This window comes from Melopsittacus undulatus, chromosome 5 (assembly GCF_012275295.1).
Source record: "Melopsittacus undulatus isolate bMelUnd1 chromosome 5, bMelUnd1.mat.Z, whole genome shotgun sequence".
Taxonomy (NCBI): domain Eukaryota; kingdom Metazoa; phylum Chordata; class Aves; order Psittaciformes; family Psittaculidae; genus Melopsittacus; species Melopsittacus undulatus.
The window spans coordinates 36,735,219-36,752,815 of NC_047531.1; the positions used below are offsets into that span (position 1 = coordinate 36,735,219).

Here is a 17,597-nt window from a genome sequence, read left to right on the forward strand (position 1 = left end):
GGGAACCACATTGTTGGGACCACGATGCTGGAGACCATGATGCTGTGGACCACATGGCAGTGACCACATTGGTGAGCATCCTGCTCCTGCATCCAAGTGGCTCATGTGTCCAGACTGTCACAGAGGGACACGGTGCTCCCATGGCACAAGGGCTGATGCTACATGGTGTCCCTTGTGTGTGCCATAGCCAGTCCCTGTGTTGTCAGGGGTTGCAACCACGCTGTGCACAGCTGTCCACAGATTGATGGGGACGTTGATCACTGGGGATGGGTGGGTTGAGCCTGGCTGGTGCCAAGGGACGGCAGGAGGAGTGTGGCTTTTCCTCACACTCCGTCCTGACCTGCACTGATTTATCTGCAAAACTGCAGCTTAGTTCTAATGCCTGGGATTTGTTGGTGATGCGGCTCAAAGGGAAGGCTGAGGCTGAACTGATCAAACATCTCGTCCAGAGGAGCCCACGAGCACAAACCTGGCCCTCAGCAGAGCTGGGAGAGTGAGCTGGGGGCTTCCCTGCATCTTCCCAACGTATCCATGTGTCCAGGCAGACAGCATCACTCAGAGGCACCGGGATGCTTCTCAGGATGCTCCTGTTGGGGTTGCCCAGTGCCCGCAGTGCTGGAAGGCTGGAGACCAGGCCTGTGGGAAGCATTTCCCCTGGAGCATCCTCCCTGGTTCCATAGTGGGGGGGGGGTGTTTGCAGAGTTCCGTGGATTTGCACAGACTTGGGCTCATTTTTGCACTGTTGGGCAATTTCTTGCTGCGTATCACTGGCAGCTGCAGAGTCAGGGAGAGCTGCACAGCACAGCATGGCCTGGAATGGGCACAGCACAGCCGGGAGTGCATGGACAATCCCACTTTCTGCAGAGCAGTGCAGCTGGGAGGGAGCTCATGGAATCATAGAATACTTTCGGTTGAAGGAACCTAAAAGCTCCTCCAGCTCCAACCTCTGCCACAGGCAGGGACACCTTCCACTAGAGCAGGTTGCTCCAAGCCCCTGTGTCCAACCTGGCCTTGAACACTGCCAGGGATGGGGCAGCCACAGCTTCTCTGGGCACCCTGTGCCAGCGCCTCAGCACCCTCACAGGGAAGAGCTTCTGCCTAATATCCAATCTGTATCTCCCCCATTTGTCAGGTTAAAGCCATTCCCCTTGTCCTGTCCCTACAGGCCCTTGTCCCAAGCCCCTCTCCAGGTTTCCTGTAGGCCCCCTTTAGGCACTGGAGCTGCTCTAAGGTCTCCCCAGAGCACAGCAGAGGGGCAGGATCCCCTCCCTGAGCTGCTGCTCACTCTCCGGGGTCCCAACCCATGTGCAGGTCCGTGCCCCTGTCCTTGCTGAACTCCATGTGCCAGGAGTGCTTTGCCATGCACCACTCCCAAGCTTCCCGGCTCTGCAGCCTGTGAGGCTGGAGAGGTTATTCCCATTGCAAGTCTTCCCTCGAGCTGGCTGTTCCCCAGTGCTGCACCCGGGAGGGATCTTCTCCCGCCTGTGTTCTGCTTGGAATAAGCATTTCATGCAGCTGCAGGCGAGCGGGAGGGGAGAACTGTGCCGGCACACTCCGCTCCGGGTGCTGCAGTGGCTGGAATGGCTCCTCTGGGAGCAAACGTGGTTGTTCCGGGTGCAATGACCAGGAATTCGGTATCAGTTCCTGTCTGTGCAGCACTTTCCGTCCTCCTGATCTTCCCCAAACGGCTCTGCCAGGCATTCCCATTGCCAGGCTGCGGCTCCAGCACAGCCAGGTCAGTCCTACCCCGGGGCTGCTCACTGGGCTGGGCTCAGCCAGGCTGGGCTTGGCTGCAGGGCCGGGAGCTGCTGGATCTGATGCGAAGCAGCAGTGAGCTCCGCTGCTGCTGCAGGCTCCGCTTTGGGCAGTGGTAGAGGCTCTGCAGGCTCCATCCTCACAGCGTGGTGGCTTGGAGCATTCCCTGCACCACATCCCAGGCTCTTGCCATGCTTTCAAGGAGGGAGGATATGGGGGAAGGGCTCAGTGAAGGTGGAAGCAAACCAAGCAGGCTCCTGCATTCTATTCCCAACAACTCAACCTTTGCAAGTGGGATACAGGGTGAGGTAGGGCTGAGCTGGCACATACAATCCTCAGGAAGGATATTCCCAGTCTAGAGAAGCTGGATCATTCCCCTTGTGTTCTGTAGCCCTGGTTGCACCTCCTGCATCCCCTCACCCTGCCATGAGCTGCAGCTCAAGGTGCAGAGCAGCCAGGGATGCAGGACCTGCTGTCCAACCCCATCCTCCCTCGTGCATCTTACTGCACTTGAACTGATGCCATCACCCTCTGCTCTGCTCCGTGTGCTGGAGCATGGTGCACAGAATCATGGAATCATGGAATAAACCAGGTGGGAAAAGCCCTTTCAGCTCCTCCAGTCCAACCATTCCCAGCACTGCCAAGGCCACCACTAACCCATGGCACTGAGGGTCTCATGTACACGGAGTGTGAACACTTGCAGGGACGGTGACTGCAGCCCTGCCCTGGGCAGCCTGTTCCAAAGCCTGAGCACCCTGTGGGGAAGGAATTGTTCCTCAGCTCCATCTAAACCTGCCCTGGTGCAGCTTGAGGCCGTTTCCTCTTGTCCCATCCCTTGTTCCTTGGGAGCAGAGCCCAGCCCCCTCCTGGCTCCATCCTCCTGTCAGGCAGTTGTAGGGAGCCATCAGGTTCCCCCTGAGCCTTCTCTTCTCCAGCCTGAACCCCCCAGGTCCCTCAGCCATTCCCCATCTTGCTCCAGGCCCTGCACCAGCTCCGTTGCCCTTCTCTGGCCCCGCTCCAGCACCTCAATGTCTCTCTTGCAGTGAGGGGCCCAGAGCAGAACACAGGATTCGAGGTGCGGCCTCACCAGTGCCCAGTGCAGGGGCACAGTCACTGCCCTGGCCCTGCTGCTGCACTGGTGCTGATACAGGCAAGGATGCCAGAGGCTTTGCCACGAGCAGTTTCCAGCCACTCTTCCCCAATTCTGAAGCATTGTATGGAGTTGTAGCCCAAACGCAGCGCCTGGCACATCTGGAACCTGCTGGTGTCCCGCACTGTGGCTGCAGAGCTTTCCCCTTAGGGTATCATCCCCGGGGCAGCACCCCAAGGTCAGTCCCAGCACCAGGCTAGGATGACCAGGATGCTTTGTCCTGGGTACATCCCTTCCCATGTAACATTGCTTGATCTGCAGGACCTCACATCTGCACCCAGTGGGGTGCTGGGGATGGTTTCCCATCCTATGGGGGTGGCTTTGCCACCCTGGCATGGCACAGCACAGCATGGCTGGCCTGGGGTCAGCAGTGCAGCTCCAGGGCTTGCCATCAAGTGCCTAAACCTGGGTTCCTCCTACATCAGCCACGCTGGAGGAGATGAGGGTGCAAGCAGAGCCCACAGGTTCCCTTCATCAGCATCATCCCCGGTGCCCCTGCTTGCATCCCTGAGGAGGCGAGAGCAGGAATAGGGAACCTCAAGCTGTGGGACAGCCCCAGGTCCCTCCTGCAGCCCCTGCTGGTGCTGGGAGCACCGGCGTGTGACGGTGTCACCGAGTGGGTGCAGGGTGGGTGCATATGGCAGGGGTGGGTGGCAGACCAGACTTCTCTGCTATACTTAGTGCCTGGAACGCCCGCGGATCTCCCAGCCCTGCGTCGTCACACACTCACAGGGACTATTTTTACCTCCCCTGCGAGCTCGTGCTGTGGGTCAGGGCTGTGAAAGGGAGATGGTCCCATCCTTCCCAATGCAGATGACAGGAGGATGTTCCTAAAGTCCTGCCTGTGAGCACGAGGCTGGCCACATCATTGAGACCCTCATGCCAGGGACCACATCCTTGGGACCATGATGCTGAGGACCACGTCTTCGGGACGATGATGCTGGAGACCATGTGCTAGGGACCATATCATTGGGATCATGATGATATGTGGCCAGGGACCACATCACTGGGACTATGATGCTGGGGACCACATGCTAGAGACCACATCACTAGGACTGCGATGTTGGGTACCATGTTGTTTAGACCATGACAATGGGGACCACATCACTGGGACCAAGATGCTGGGGACCACGTGCCAGTCACGCCACACTGACCACATCCCAGTTGCCACATGGAGGGACATGATGCTTGGCACCCTGGGTGCTGTTCCTCCTCCTCTTCTTCCTCCAGCCATTGGGATGAGCTTGGGTTTTTGGCAGTGCTGGCCCTGTGCTTCCCAGGACTGTGTCCTCCCATCACACCCTCATGCCAGAGCCACAGGCACAGGGCACATGGGGACAGGGACACGGACAGACACTGCGGTGATGGGTGACGGGCGGGTGGCAGTGGCTGTGGTGGCTGCACAAAGCAGCCTGCTCTCTGTGGTGCCGTTCTTCTCCCGGCTGGAGCTCCTCCAGGGAGCAGTGCTGGAGCAGTGATCTAATTCCCACTGACTGCAGCTGACCTTGGCAACCCGCCCATGGGCACCCCCCCCACCCCGTGCCGGCTGGCTCCGGGGGGGGGGGGGGAGCAGGAGCCTGCTGCAGGTCCCATGGGTGCTGGGAGCCATGGGTGCCTTCCCTGCACTGTTGGGTGCCTGCAGGTGGGTGATGCTGGGCTCAGCACGCACACAGTGGGGGTCTGTGGGGTGGGGGTAGGAGCCCAAAGGGCAGCCCCAGAGCTGGTGCTGCTGCTCATGGTGTCCCCTGGGGGCTCTGGGCTGGGGTCTGGGTCTGTTATGGCTGAAAGTGGTGAGGAGGGGATGGGTTGGGATGTGCTGCTCCCGGAGCTGGGGTGTACGGCTGCGGAGGTGCCCAGGATGGGGATGGGGTGCAGGAGGTGCCCAAGGTGAGACTTGAGGTGCAGGAGGTGTCCGAGACAGGGTTGGGGGTGCAGGAGGTGCCTGAGTCATTTATGGGGGTGCAGGAGATGCAGGATGTGCCCAAATGGAGCTGATGCAGGAAATGCCTGAGCTGGGATTGGGGATGCAGAAGATGCTGGGGGTGCGGGAAGTGCCCTTGCTGGGGCTCTGCATCCTCTCTAGTGTTGATTTTCCACTGTTGAAAACACTTCCAAGGCAAGTGTTATCCCTTCTAGAGCAAGCACAGGGGAATGGGAGCACTTCTGCATGTACCAAGCTGCCTGCCCAATGCTTCCAACCCAGTGGTGTGGTGCTCCCAATGTTTCCAGCCCCGGTGCTGCCCATGCTCCCAGTGCTGCCAGTATTTCCAGCCCTGGTGCTTCCAATGCTTCCAGCCCTGGAAGAAGCCTTTTTGCTGCAGGGGGATCCATGTGGGAACATGGCTCCTTGATCAAATTCAGGGATCCAGCTGCACCACAAAGGCCTGGAGCAGGATGGAAATGCCGATCGCTTGTAGTGGGCTCTGGGATGTGATGCCCGGAGCTGCTAGGGGGTGATGCTGAGGTGCTGGTCCCCCATCTCCCCATGAGCATTTCTGTGTCCACCAGCTTATCCCTAGCACTCCTGCAGCAGGAGGTGCAGTTTTCCATCAGGAGTCCGGACTTTGGTCCCAAAATGCCAAAGCATTTTCCAACCCAGCTTCTGCATCCCACTGGATGATGCTGATGCCAGCTGACAGCTATGGAACTGTGCTTCCATCTACCTGCAGCTCCCCTGCCAGAGGCCATAATGGGATTATCCATGCACCAGAGCTGGCTGCAGCTCACCAGCATTCCCAGCCTGAGCCAGGGTCCCCCTGGCAGCACAATGCTGGTGCCAGGAACCTGGAATTACAGCTTGTCCTCCCTGTGAGACTCCTGATTTAACATATCTGGTCCTGGTGTGTCAGATGCTGCTTCGCTGGTGGCCCCACCAGTGCCAGCAACCGGTTGGCAAAGGGCTCCTTTACCAGGGCAGGGGGAGGATGCTGTCATGCGGGAGGATTGGGAGCCCCTGGGCTGGATGTTCTGACCCCATTCCCGTTGTGTCTTGCCCAGGTGAATGTGACAGTGGATTACATCCGACCTGCCAGCAGTGCCACTGAGACCGTGCCCGCCTTCTCTGAGCGCACATGTGCCACCGTCTCCATTGGAGGAATGTAAGTGTTTCCCTGGGGAACCAGGAACAGCATTCCATGGGGATACCAGGGATGGAGGGTTGCTCATCCTCACCACAGAGGTACACAGTGCTGGTGGCTGGATGGTGGGATCCCATGGAGAGCCAGCTCCAGCAGTTTGGGGTGCTGGGAGCAGTATGGCCAGTGGGATGCTTTGGAGCAACCATCCTCTCCTCTGTATATCCTGGGATGTCTCCTCTCCTATGGGACATCACCTCCCCATGATGTGGTGCAGTGGTGTGGGCTCTGCCAGAGCATTCCCCTCACCATGCTTTGGTGGCTTTCCTCCCATGGAACACTGGGGTGCTGGGTTCCTCCAGCCCATCCCTATGGATACCTCGTGCCAGCGCAGTGCACATCGGGTGGCAGCAAGGGGCTGCGTCAGGATGATTTGTCAGAGGCTGTTTGGTTTCTTTCTTCCTTTCCTGGCTTTTCCCCTCCGTGGAGCAGCTATTTTGGAAAGGACCCAAAGTGCTGCAGCGTTCACTGCACTTTTCCTTTCCCTGAATCCTGCCTCTGGGAATGCTGCGGAGCATCGCGCTGCACAGGGGGGATGTGGCTCTATGAAGCTTGGGAAGCTGGAAAGCTCCCTAATTAAGGCACTCCTGGAATGACCTTTGGTGATGCTTAGCTCATTAATGGGTTTAATTTCCATTCCAGTGCAACAGAGATCATAGAATCATGGAATGGTTTGGGTTGGAAAGGACCCTAAGATCATCTAATTTCAACCCCCCTGCTATGAGTGCGGATGCAGATCCAGCCAGGTCATGATGGAATGCTGCTCCCAGGATGAATCCATGGCAGTGGGAGCCTAAAGGGCTTTTCTGGATGGATACATGGTGCGATGGAGCCCAGTGGAGCAGCCCAGCTGCCTGCTCCATCTTTAAACCCACCCAGTTTATTCAGTGCTGCTTTATCCCTACGGAGCTGATTCTCCAGCCGAGGGTGTTTCACTGGATTTTGGGAAGGGACGTTCCTGCCACTGTGTTTGTGGGGCTGTTTGGAGGAAGATGAGGTCTTGGATCATCGATGATGCTCAAGGAGGGGCCTGTGCAGTGCTAAACCCACCAGCCTCCCCCCATGCCAGCTCCTGGCATCGCTTGCACCATGCCCAGCGCAGCAGAGAGGCTGGATTCCCCATCTCCAGAGCATCATTCCAAGTGCTGCCGCCTGCTCGTAGCATCTCTAGCTGCAAATTGCTTCCAAATAGCTCCCAAAATGCACCCGTTTCAGGAGGAGCCCTGAGGTGAACTTGCAGGTGAAGTCATTGTCCTCATCAGGCGATGGAGGTCACGGGAGCATCCCTATGGGGCAGCCCCCTTGCTCCCATCCGCCCACGGGGTCCTTTGGTGTAACAGAGCAGGGTCTGTGCCGAGCTGGGAAGAAAGCCTGGCTTGTCCTCCTGGCATCTGGGCTGGGCTGAGCCTGCTTGGAATGCTGAGCACGCTGGCAGCTGCTGGGATGGGCAGGACGCTAATCCCAGCCTGGCTTTGGAGCCTTCAGGCCCTGGTTCCTCTGTGCTGGTGCAGCGCAGGCAGATGTTGGTCCTGCGGCTCCTGCCTGCTCTGCAGGTAATGGGGCCAGCAGCAGTGGTGGCACCAGGCAGGGCAGGGGGATAATGTCCACCCATGGAGGTGGCCCCCGGCACAGGAGCGTTTGCAGGGGCAGCCCCTGCTTCCAGCTTAAAGCACTGTGAGCATGAGGAGCTAGAGCACAAAGCCAGCCTTCCCTGCCTGATCCCTGCCTGCATCCCTGCCTGGATCCTTGCCTGTATCCCTGCCTGTGTCCCTGCCTACATCCCTGCCTGGAACCCTGCCAGCTTTCCCTGCCTGTATTCCTACCCATATCCATGCCTATATCTCTACCTGATCCCTGATTGCATCCCTGCTGTATGCCTGCCTGTATCCCTGCTCGAATCCCTGCCTGTATTCCTGCCTGTATCCTTGCCCATATCCCTGTCTGTATCCCTGCCAGCTCCCTGGCTGCAGTGCCTGACTCAGTGCCTCCGAGCCAGCTGCCCTCGCTGGGTCCATGGTGCTTCTCCTTTCCCTCTCCCTGATGTTTCCTGCTTGGTCCCTGGCTCGGGAATGCCAGTGCCTGCCCAGCTCTGCCCGATGCCCGCGTGCCGCAGCCCTCCCCATCCCACTCCCTTGTGCCGGTGCTTTGTCAGCGTTTCCCAGCGCTGCTGCTCCCGCCTCGTGTTTTCCTGCTGAGCACAGGTAAGGTCAGAGGGTTGTGCTCAAGCTGTCACAACAAAGCTGTGCTGACATGGAAAACAGGGAAGGGGATGGGGCTGGAGGAGAAAGCAGCTTCCAGGACATCCAGGGCCCCGTGGGCAGCTCCGGAGCTGCTCTGGGATGGTTCATCCCACCATGGGTGCTGGTGGGAGCACCCTGGGCATGATTAATGCAGAAGCACCCACAAAGTGGTGCCAGAGGGACCCTGGGATGATGGGGCTGTGACTGGTGGGAGTGGAAGCACGTGAGAGCTCCAGGTTCACACCAGCCTTTGCTCATTGGGAAGCCTGTGGCATCCCACAGCATCCCGCAGCATCCTGCAGCATCCTGCTGCATCCCAGAGCATCACACAGCATCCCATTACATCCCACAGCATCCCATAGCATCCCAGAGCACCCTACAGCACTCCATAGCATCCTGCAGCATCCCTCAGCATCCCTCAGTATCCTATAACATCCCACAGCAGTCCATAGCATTCCACAGCATCAAACAGTATCCTACAGTATCCCGCTGCATCCCATAGCATCCCACAGCATCCCATTACATCACACAGCATCCTGCTGTATCCCAGAGCATCCCAGAGCATCCTACAGCATTCCATAGCATCCTGCAGCATCCCTCAGCATCCCGTATCATCCCACAGCATCAAACAGTACCCTACAGCATCCCACAGCATCCCATAGGGGATAGTGGGATCCCACTGCAGGGAACAGAATAAACACACATTCCAGGGTGCAGGATGATGGTTTCCCATTGCAGGGTGCATGCCATGCACCCACTGCAGGGTGATGCATTTTGGGGCTGATCAGGCACCCACAGCACATTTTGGTGCTGCCCCCTCTGGCCATGGCACATGGTCCTGGTGTAGGGCTGGGTCTGGCACTGCTGATCCCTGCCAGGAGCAGCTGGGGGGGGGGGGGGGGGGAAACACTGCTTAAAAGCTTCCTTTGGGGAATTTTGGGGTGGAAAAGTGGGAAATGAGTTGGGGGAGGCGGGGGGGGGGGGGGGGGGGTTGAGCTGCAAGCACCCATTTTCTACTTGCTTGTCTTTTAAGTGCGAAAATCCTGCATTTCATGGCCTAATAGGATTTTTTTCCTGCAGCAAAGAGCTTTTCATCCACGTTTCCATATTCCCAGACTTTAATCTGGGCTTAAGTGGGGGATGCAGCTTCCCTGTGTGCCGCAGCTCCAGCTCCTCTCCCAAAGTGCTCTTAGTTGGATCCAGGGGGAAGGGCTGCAGTTGCGCCTGTGCAGGGGCTGTGGGGAGAGGAGCAGGATGATTAATTCTCCATCAGGGAATCTCTTCCTGAAGCTGTTATCCCAGCTCTCCTCTTCCTCATCCTCCTCCTGGCATCAGTAGGGGTGTGATTTGGGTGCAGTGCACCCATCACTGTGCTCCCGTCACGCTTCCCTGGGTGCCCAGCATCCCACTGAATGCCAGGATCAGCCCCCGTGGGCAGGGCTGGGAATTCTGAGCCTTAAAAAGTCTAAAATGGGAAAGAATTGGGGTCATCCCAGGATTTGCAGCTATGGGAGCAGTCTGAGTGCTGGAAGGGGCAGACAGGAACAGCATGATGGGATCCCATTCCAGTCTGCAGGATGGTGGGATCCTGTTGCAGGGTGCAGGATAGGCTCCCGTTGCAGGATGATGCAATTCCACTGCAGGGTGCAGGATGGGCTCCTATTCCAGTGTGCAGGATGATGAGCATGGGGCTGCTTTTACTCCTCGTGTCTCTCCTCATCCCAAAATCTGGGTTATGATCCCGACCTTCTGCCACATGCTCCCATGCACTGGTGCCAAGCTCTGGGAAGCACCCAGTGAGTGATGGAGCCAGGACCCAGCCAGATCACGGGTGACAGGGAGGTGAATGCCATTGCCAAAAGCTGGAGGACCACTGGTCCTGGGGGATGCTGCTGTTCCCAGGGATGCTCTGGCAGCCAAAAGCCATCGGATGCACGCTTCCCCTTCCATGTGGAAACGCAGCCTGGCTTCCCGGAGTGGAAAGCTGCAATCCCAGATTGGCTTCATCCCCGGAGCAGCCGGGATCCCAGGGGGCTGGAGCCGGGAAGCGCCTGCCAGCACTTTGCTGCTTGCAGCGGATCCATGCGCGGCACGGTACCTGCGTGGGATGCGGTGCCAGGGCAAAGCTGGGCCCGTGCCCAGGAGCCGGGGAGGAATTTGCAGCCGGAGCCTCTGGAAAAAGACCAAATCTCGCTGGTGCTTCACAAGCTGCTCCCTCCTACGGGGAGGAGGTGGCTGCCACCAGCCTGGGCCTTGGAGCTGGGCTGCTGACGGTGCCTGGCTGAGGCTTGGCAAAGCTCGGAGCGTGTCCTGGCACTGGCAGGGAGCCGGCAGGGATCCGGCTGGGATCCGGCAGGGCGGCTGGGAGCACTGGGACTTGGAGTTAAGCCACTCACAGCCTTAAATGTGCAACCAGGCGCTGCTGTCCCTGATCCATCCAGATTCAATGCAATGCGATCAGACCTGGGGGGGATTTCATAGCAACATGGAATGGTTTGGGTTGGAAGGGACCTTAAAGCTCCTCCAGTTCCAACCCCTGCCATGGGCAGGGACACCTTCCACTAGAGCAGGTTGCTCCAAGCCCCTGTGTCCAACCTGGCCTTGAACCAGGTGCCAGGAATGGGAACCACCAAGTCCTCAGGCTGCTCCATCCCATCTCCCCCGGCCTGTGTTTGTGCTTGTCCTTCCATAATTTAGCTAAGCTTCCCAAATAAGGCACCACTAGCATCGCTCTTGGTGAGAGGAGGATGAGGGATGGATGAAGGGGCAGATCCTGCTGCTTCCCCTGCCATTCCCTTGGCTCTCTGTGCTCTGAGGCTCAGCTAATCTGCTCCAAAACTGGGATTTGTTTCTTTCCCATCTGGCTCAGCTGGTGCTGTGGCTGCAGCAGGGGGTTGAACATCAGGTTTTGAATGATCCTTCCCTGATCCCAGTATCCTGGGATTTAAACGGCTGCTGCCTTCTGACCAGTGGAAATGATGAAAACTGATTTCATGCGTGTTGGATGCTTGTGGAGTCTAGAGCCAGGAATAGCTCCTTATCCGCTGGGAGCAGAGGGGATTGAAGTGCTGGGGGTTGGGGCAGGGGTAGGCATGAACCCTGGGATGGGAGCAGGATGAGGATGGCATGGGAGAGGGATGAAGCTGGATGCAGATTGGGATGAGTCAGGATGGGGTGTGGGGTGAAGCTGTGATGGGGAGTGGAATGCAACTGGATGGGGAGCAGGGGGAACAGGATGTGGCTGGATGCAGAGTAGGATGCAGCTGGACTGGGAGAGAGATGCTGCTTGGATAGGGAGCGGGATGAAGCTCGGATGGGGAGCAGGATGTAACTGGGAGGGAGCAGGATGAAACGGGATTGGGGCAGGATGCAGCTGAATGAGGAGCAGGATGAAGTTCTGATGGAGAGCAGGATGTGGCTGATATAGGGATGGGGATGCGGCTGGAATGCGGAGCAGGATGAAGCTGTGATGGGGAGCAGGATGTGGCTGGGATGGGAAGGGGAATATATCTGTATGGAGAGTGGAATGTGGCTGAGACAGGAGCAGGATGAAGTTGGGATGGGGAGTGTGGTTGGATGGATATGGGAATGTGGCTGGTGCCCGATGCTGGAGCTGTGCAGGATCATAGCTGCTCAGAGCAGGGAAACTGAGGCATCCGGACACTGCATCATCCCCATGGCCGCCCAGCACCTCCCATTTGCTCCTTGTACCCCCCAGCCGTGGGAACATTCCCTCTTGCAGAGCCCATTGGGAACCAAACATTCCCTATGCACATCCCAAGCCCATCCCAGCTCCTTTAGGACCCGGCAGCATGGTGGGAGCAAATGCTGGCAATTTTCCTTGTCTTATAAAAGCCATAACCATGATATTGCTGAATAAATGAAGCCATCAAACGAGGTGGCAACAGGATTACAGCACTTCACGAGTGCTGGGGGCAGAATAAAATGCTCCCTTCAGCGAGCAGACGGAGCACTTGGAGCACAATTGGTTCCTGATGCTTCCCATGGTGGGTTTTAATCTCCTTTTGCTCTTTGCATATCCCACCCCACCTGCTCCCTTCCCCGGAATGAGGCTTGGATGAGGATGGAGCTGCTTCCTCAGGAGGATGCAAACTGAGGGGGGGTTGATGGGATACCCAGCCCCAATCCAGTGTGAGGATGGGAATCCCATCAGGGCTGGAGAGCTGCTGCCTGTTCCCAAGCCCCAGATGGGGACGTGGGACACAAGGGGTGTCCCATGCCCGTGCTTAGGTGGGATGTGACGGGAGGGAGCCCATCACATGCAGTGGGGAATGTGTCGCAGATGCGTAGCTCCAGGGATGCAGCAGTAGCTCCTGGACATGGGGGAATGGGATGGAGGTGGTATTTCTGGGTGCAGCATTGTGAACCAACCAGCACCTTTGCTCACCAGGCACCTCTTGCAGATCTGCCCATCTTTGCCTCTCTCCTCCATAGTCACAGAATAACAGAACCATGGAATGGTTTGGAAGGGACCTTAAAGCTCCTCCAGTTCCAACCCCTGCCATGGGCAGGGACACCTTCCACTAGAGCAGGTTGCTCCAAACCCTGTGTCCAACCTGGCCTTAAACACTGCCAGGGATGGGGCAGCCACAGCTTCTCTGGGCACCCTGTGCCAGCACCTCTGCACCCTCACAGGGAAGAACTTCCTTATATCCAACCTAAATCTCCCTTGTTTCAGTCTGAACCCATTCCCCCTTCCCCTATCCCTGCAGTCCCTGATGAGCAGTCTGTAGTCACTCCCTTAGGGGGTTGGCATCCCACAGCTCATCCATGTTGGGGTCACCTCTCCCCCGTTGCATCCACCAAGGTGCTGGGGATACAGGGATGGAGCCTCACACCCAATCCCAAACCACGACATCACTGTTGGGGTCAGACCGTGGTGCTGGGGGTGATGCCACCAGCCCTGTGCTCACAACCTCCTGTTCATTCCCAAAATAGCTGTAGGTGCTTATTCCTGGTTGCTTGGCATTTACCACTGCAGCTCCTCCTGCTGCAGCTTATTCCCTCATTTACAAACCTTGCAGCTTTGCTTTTCTTCCCCCTGCTCCAAGGCGAGACCTATTTTCAGCTCCCAGTGATGACTTTCCCCTTCCCCCTCTCCTGGCAGGGGGATGCTCCCGGTGCTTCCGAACGGATCAGCTTCCCCCTTATCCATATCATATCTATTTATATAGATGCTCTTCTCTTTTTTATAAGCGGTGAATTAGTGGTCCATGCCCTGCCTGTGTAATTGGAGGAGAATTACAGATGTGCTCAGCCAAGGGGAATGTGGGGATTTGTCTCAAGCAGCACAGAGTAATAGCAGCCGATTCATCGCAGTGCCTCTTGGCAGCCGGCCCCGAGCTTGGTGGCATCACCCACCTCCCCTCTCTGATGGGGGCTTAGGGCAAGCAAGAGGAAGGTAAAAACAAGGAACAGGTTTCCATGGTCCCAGGCGTGGTGATCCGATTTGATTTGGGAGTGGGAAGGGGGTTTTGGGGTGCTGCTTCTGCACGATCACACAGGGACCCCTTGGATGTGCCCATTGAATGTTAGATGTTGCTCCAAGCACCTTCCCCTGGTCAGTGGTGTGAAGCGGGATGGGGTTTCTCCTGTTCCACCCCACAGCAGGTCTGATCCCCCTCTGGTGTCAGGGTCCAGTGTGATGCACAGGGTCTAGTGGTGGTGGATGCTGGAGCAGATGGAATCATAGGATCATGGAGTGGTTTGTGTTGGAAGAGGCATTAAATCTCCTCCAGTTCCAACTGCTGCCACAGACAGGGACACCTTCCACTAGAGCAGGTTGCTCCAAGCCCCTGTGTCCAACCTGGCCTTGAACACTGCCAGGGATGGGAACCCCCAAGTCCTCCTCATCAGGCTGCTCCATCCCATCTCCCTCAGCCTGTGTCTGTGCTGGGGTTGTCCTGATCCAGGTTCAGGACCTTGTCTGTGTTGAACTCCATGGGGTTCACACGGCCCCAGCTCCCTCTGGATCCCATCCCTTTCCCATGGATGCAGCCCCCACCCTGGTGCTGAGCCCTGGCTCTCCTCTCTTGCAGCAACATCGCGGAAGCGCTGGTGAGCAAAGGCCTGGCCACCGTCATCCGCTACCGGCAAGACGACGACCAAAGATCCTCTCACTACGACGAGCTCCTGGCAGCCGAGGCCCGGTAGGTGCCCTGGGTGTGCGGGGGGCTCTCCCCATGGCTCTGGGCTGCCCGGGTCTCATAGGGAGGAGCAGAGCTGTGTCTTGTCCATCCCATCCCATGTTGTCTCATCCCCATACCATGCCCTGCTCTGCCATCCCATCCCCATCCTCTTTTCGTCCTATCCCCATCCCATGACATCCCATACTTATCCTCATCCTCATTGCCATCCCCATGCCATGTCATGCAATGCCATGCTATCTTATTCCCATGCCCATTTCATCCCATTACATCTCCATCCCAACCCCCACCCCATCCCATCCCCCTTTCCATCCCATCCTCATCCTCATGCCATACCATGTCATGCCATGCTATCCCATCCCCATCCTATTCCCACTCCATCCCCATCCCATCCTCATCCCCACCCCATCCCTATCCCTTCCCATCACATCCCCATCTCATCCCATCCGATCCTCATTCCCTTCCCATCCTCATCCTCATTCCATCCCCATCCTCATCTCTATCCCCTTAGTATCCCTGCCCATCTATCTATCCCCACGGCTGTGGGTAGCCTCCCTGTCTGCATCCCTCTTGGTTACGATCAGCATCCTTTCCCCTCCTGACTTTACCAGAATTCCAGACCTCCCATTAACCCTCCCAGCATCCAAACTGATCCCAGTCTGCCCATTCCCACCACCACCCAACCTCCATGCCTCCGGCACAGCACTGATGCCACAGACGGGCCCAGGCATGCCGTGACTCAGTGGCAAACTGCGTGGTGGGTTTTCCATATTAATGCTGGAGCTGCCGGGAGGGAGGTTGTTGGGAATCTCACGGCTCATTGCCTGCATCATGCCGGGGTTCAAGGGGCCCCACTCTGCTCCTGGGGATGCTGAGCTCGGCAAAGTGCTGCCGCAGCCCTTCCTACCGGGCCTGGCTGGTGGAGGAGGGATAATTGCATTAAACCCTGTGACGTCCGAGCTGATCCAAAGGGATCAAGACACATTCCAGCCTCTTGTAATTAGGTTGAGGTTGTCGTGGGGAGAAAAATGCGTGTGGCTGCTTCCCGCATCCTCGGCGGGGGCAGCAGAAGTGCTGATGCAGGCAGGGCTGTGCTACCTGCCTTGTCCTCTGCAGCTGCAGGAGCAGGAAGAGCTGCTGCCTGTGCTGCCTGTACCGCCTGCACCTGCGCTGCACGGCTGCACAGGGATGTGTTGGAGCAGGCTGGGCTGGTGCCGCATCCAGATGCTGCTGGGGTGGGAGTGAAGGGGAAAGTCCTGTCTTGCCGAGTCACTGTCCTGGGTTTGGTGCCCCAGATGTGTGTGCTCCAGATGTGGGCAGTGGATGCTGCATGGTCCAGGTGTGCATCATGGTCCAGGCGTGTGTGATCCAGCTGTGCACAGTCCAGACACATGTGGTCTAGGTGTGCATGGTCCAGCTGTGCATGACCCAGTCACGAGTAGACTGTGCATAGTGCAGGCATGCACAGTCCAGGTGAACACGATCTAGGCATGTATGGTCCAGACATGTGTGATCCAGCTGTGTGTGGTCCAGATGTGCAGACTTGAGGTTGCATGGTCCAAGCATGCAGAGTCCAGGCATGTGTGATCCATCTTTGCATGGTCCAGGCGTGCACATTCCATCTCCCACAGGAGGTGGTCTCATCACCCAACCCCATTTGCAATGTCCCCTGCACCAGAGCTAGATCCGTGCCCCACTGAGAGCAGTGTCCCTGTGTCAAAGAATCCCAGACTGGTTTAGGTTGGAATGGACCTTAAAGCTCTTCCAGTTCCAACCCCTGTCACAGACAGGGACACCTTCCACTAGAGCAGGTTGCTCCAAGCCCCTGTGTCCAACCTGGCCTTGAACACTGCCAGGGATGGGGCAGCCACAGCTTCTCATCCTTCAGCCTGTCCTCCCCGACGGCTGCAATGGCCATGGGGTCCCTTCCCTCTCCCAGCTCCGCGGAGCTGCCACCCACCCCGTGCCCCCCCCGCTCTCCTGTGTCCCCGTGGGCGCTGCCCGGCTCTGGTGCTGGGATCTCGGATCTCGGCTCCTCCCCGGCAGCAGCTTTGGCAGGAGCTGGTGGAGCGGCGCCGGCAGCCGGGGAGAGCAGCTTTGAGGGGGCTGCAGCGTGGTTCCTGCCAGCCCCGCTGTGCAAGACTGTGCTCAGCTCTGCTGCGAGCCCTGCCGCGGAGGGGGAAGGGGAGACAGGGGCTCCTGCAGCTCCCTCTTCCCACTCCACAAGCCCTCACGGCTGGGATCGCAGGCCGGCGGGATGCTCAGGGTCTCATTGTGCCTTTTAGGAAGTGGATGTGACTGGAATTAAATCGGCAGCGCCGGGGTGGAGCCAGGCACTGGGATGCTCAGGGCTGGATGTGATGCATGGAGCCTGCAGCCATGCTTCGAGTGTGGGAAGGGTTTGAGATTGGATGTACGCAAACATCGGGGTGCTCAGATGTCCTGAACATAGGGATGCTTGGATGTCCCTGAACACTGGGGTGCTCAAATATCCCGAGACATGGGGATGTTCATATGTCCTTGAACATGGGGATGCTGCGATGTCCCCCAACCATTGGGATGCTTGAATGTCCCCAGACATTGGAATGCTCAGCTGTATCTGAGCATGGAGCTGCAGTTCAAAATCCCCTTGACATTCCCAGCTCCTTGGACTGAGCGGCCTGCTCCATAGGGTATTTTAGGAAGGATGTGATTCATTTTCCCATCCCACTAGGTTCTCTTGGAGTGTGTGCATGTCCCTTCTGCATCCCCCAGCCTCACTTCCCATCCAGGGGCTGCTCCAGCACCATGTGCTTCTGCCCTGCTGCAGGCATCAACCCTGAGCACTTCCAGCATCCCTGCCCACCCATCTTCCAGGGAGAGGGGCTTTTTCCTATATCCCCATGGCAATTCCATTCATGGGATGCTCTTATCCTGGGAGAGCCATCACATCTCCCACATCCCTGCAGGGTTGTGGCACAAGGATGTGACTCCCTGCCTGCCCTTGCAGTGTCCTGGCGCTTGGTTAACTTTGTCTTTCTTCTTATCCTGGGGAAAGAGCTAATTTCCTGGTGGAAAAAAAAAGCTATTTCTGACCAAGGCACTTGTCCCTGGGTGTGAAGGAACGTCTCAAAGGAGGGTGAGGGAGAAGCAAGAAATCCCTGGGCTGATT

The 17,597-nt window shown here is 57.7% G+C and overlaps 1 protein-coding gene across 1 annotated transcript in view; it reads left to right on the plus strand.

Annotated features, from left to right (window-relative positions):
- SND1 (staphylococcal nuclease and tudor domain containing 1) overlaps positions 1–17,597 on the plus strand; it is a 99,238-nt gene that overhangs the window by 50,306 nt on the left and 31,335 nt on the right. Inside the window, 2 exon segments of the mRNA XM_034062762.1 lie at positions 5,903–6,003; positions 14,339–14,449. Of these exon segments, the coding sequence (XP_033918653.1) occupies positions 5,903–6,003; positions 14,339–14,449 (212 nt within the window).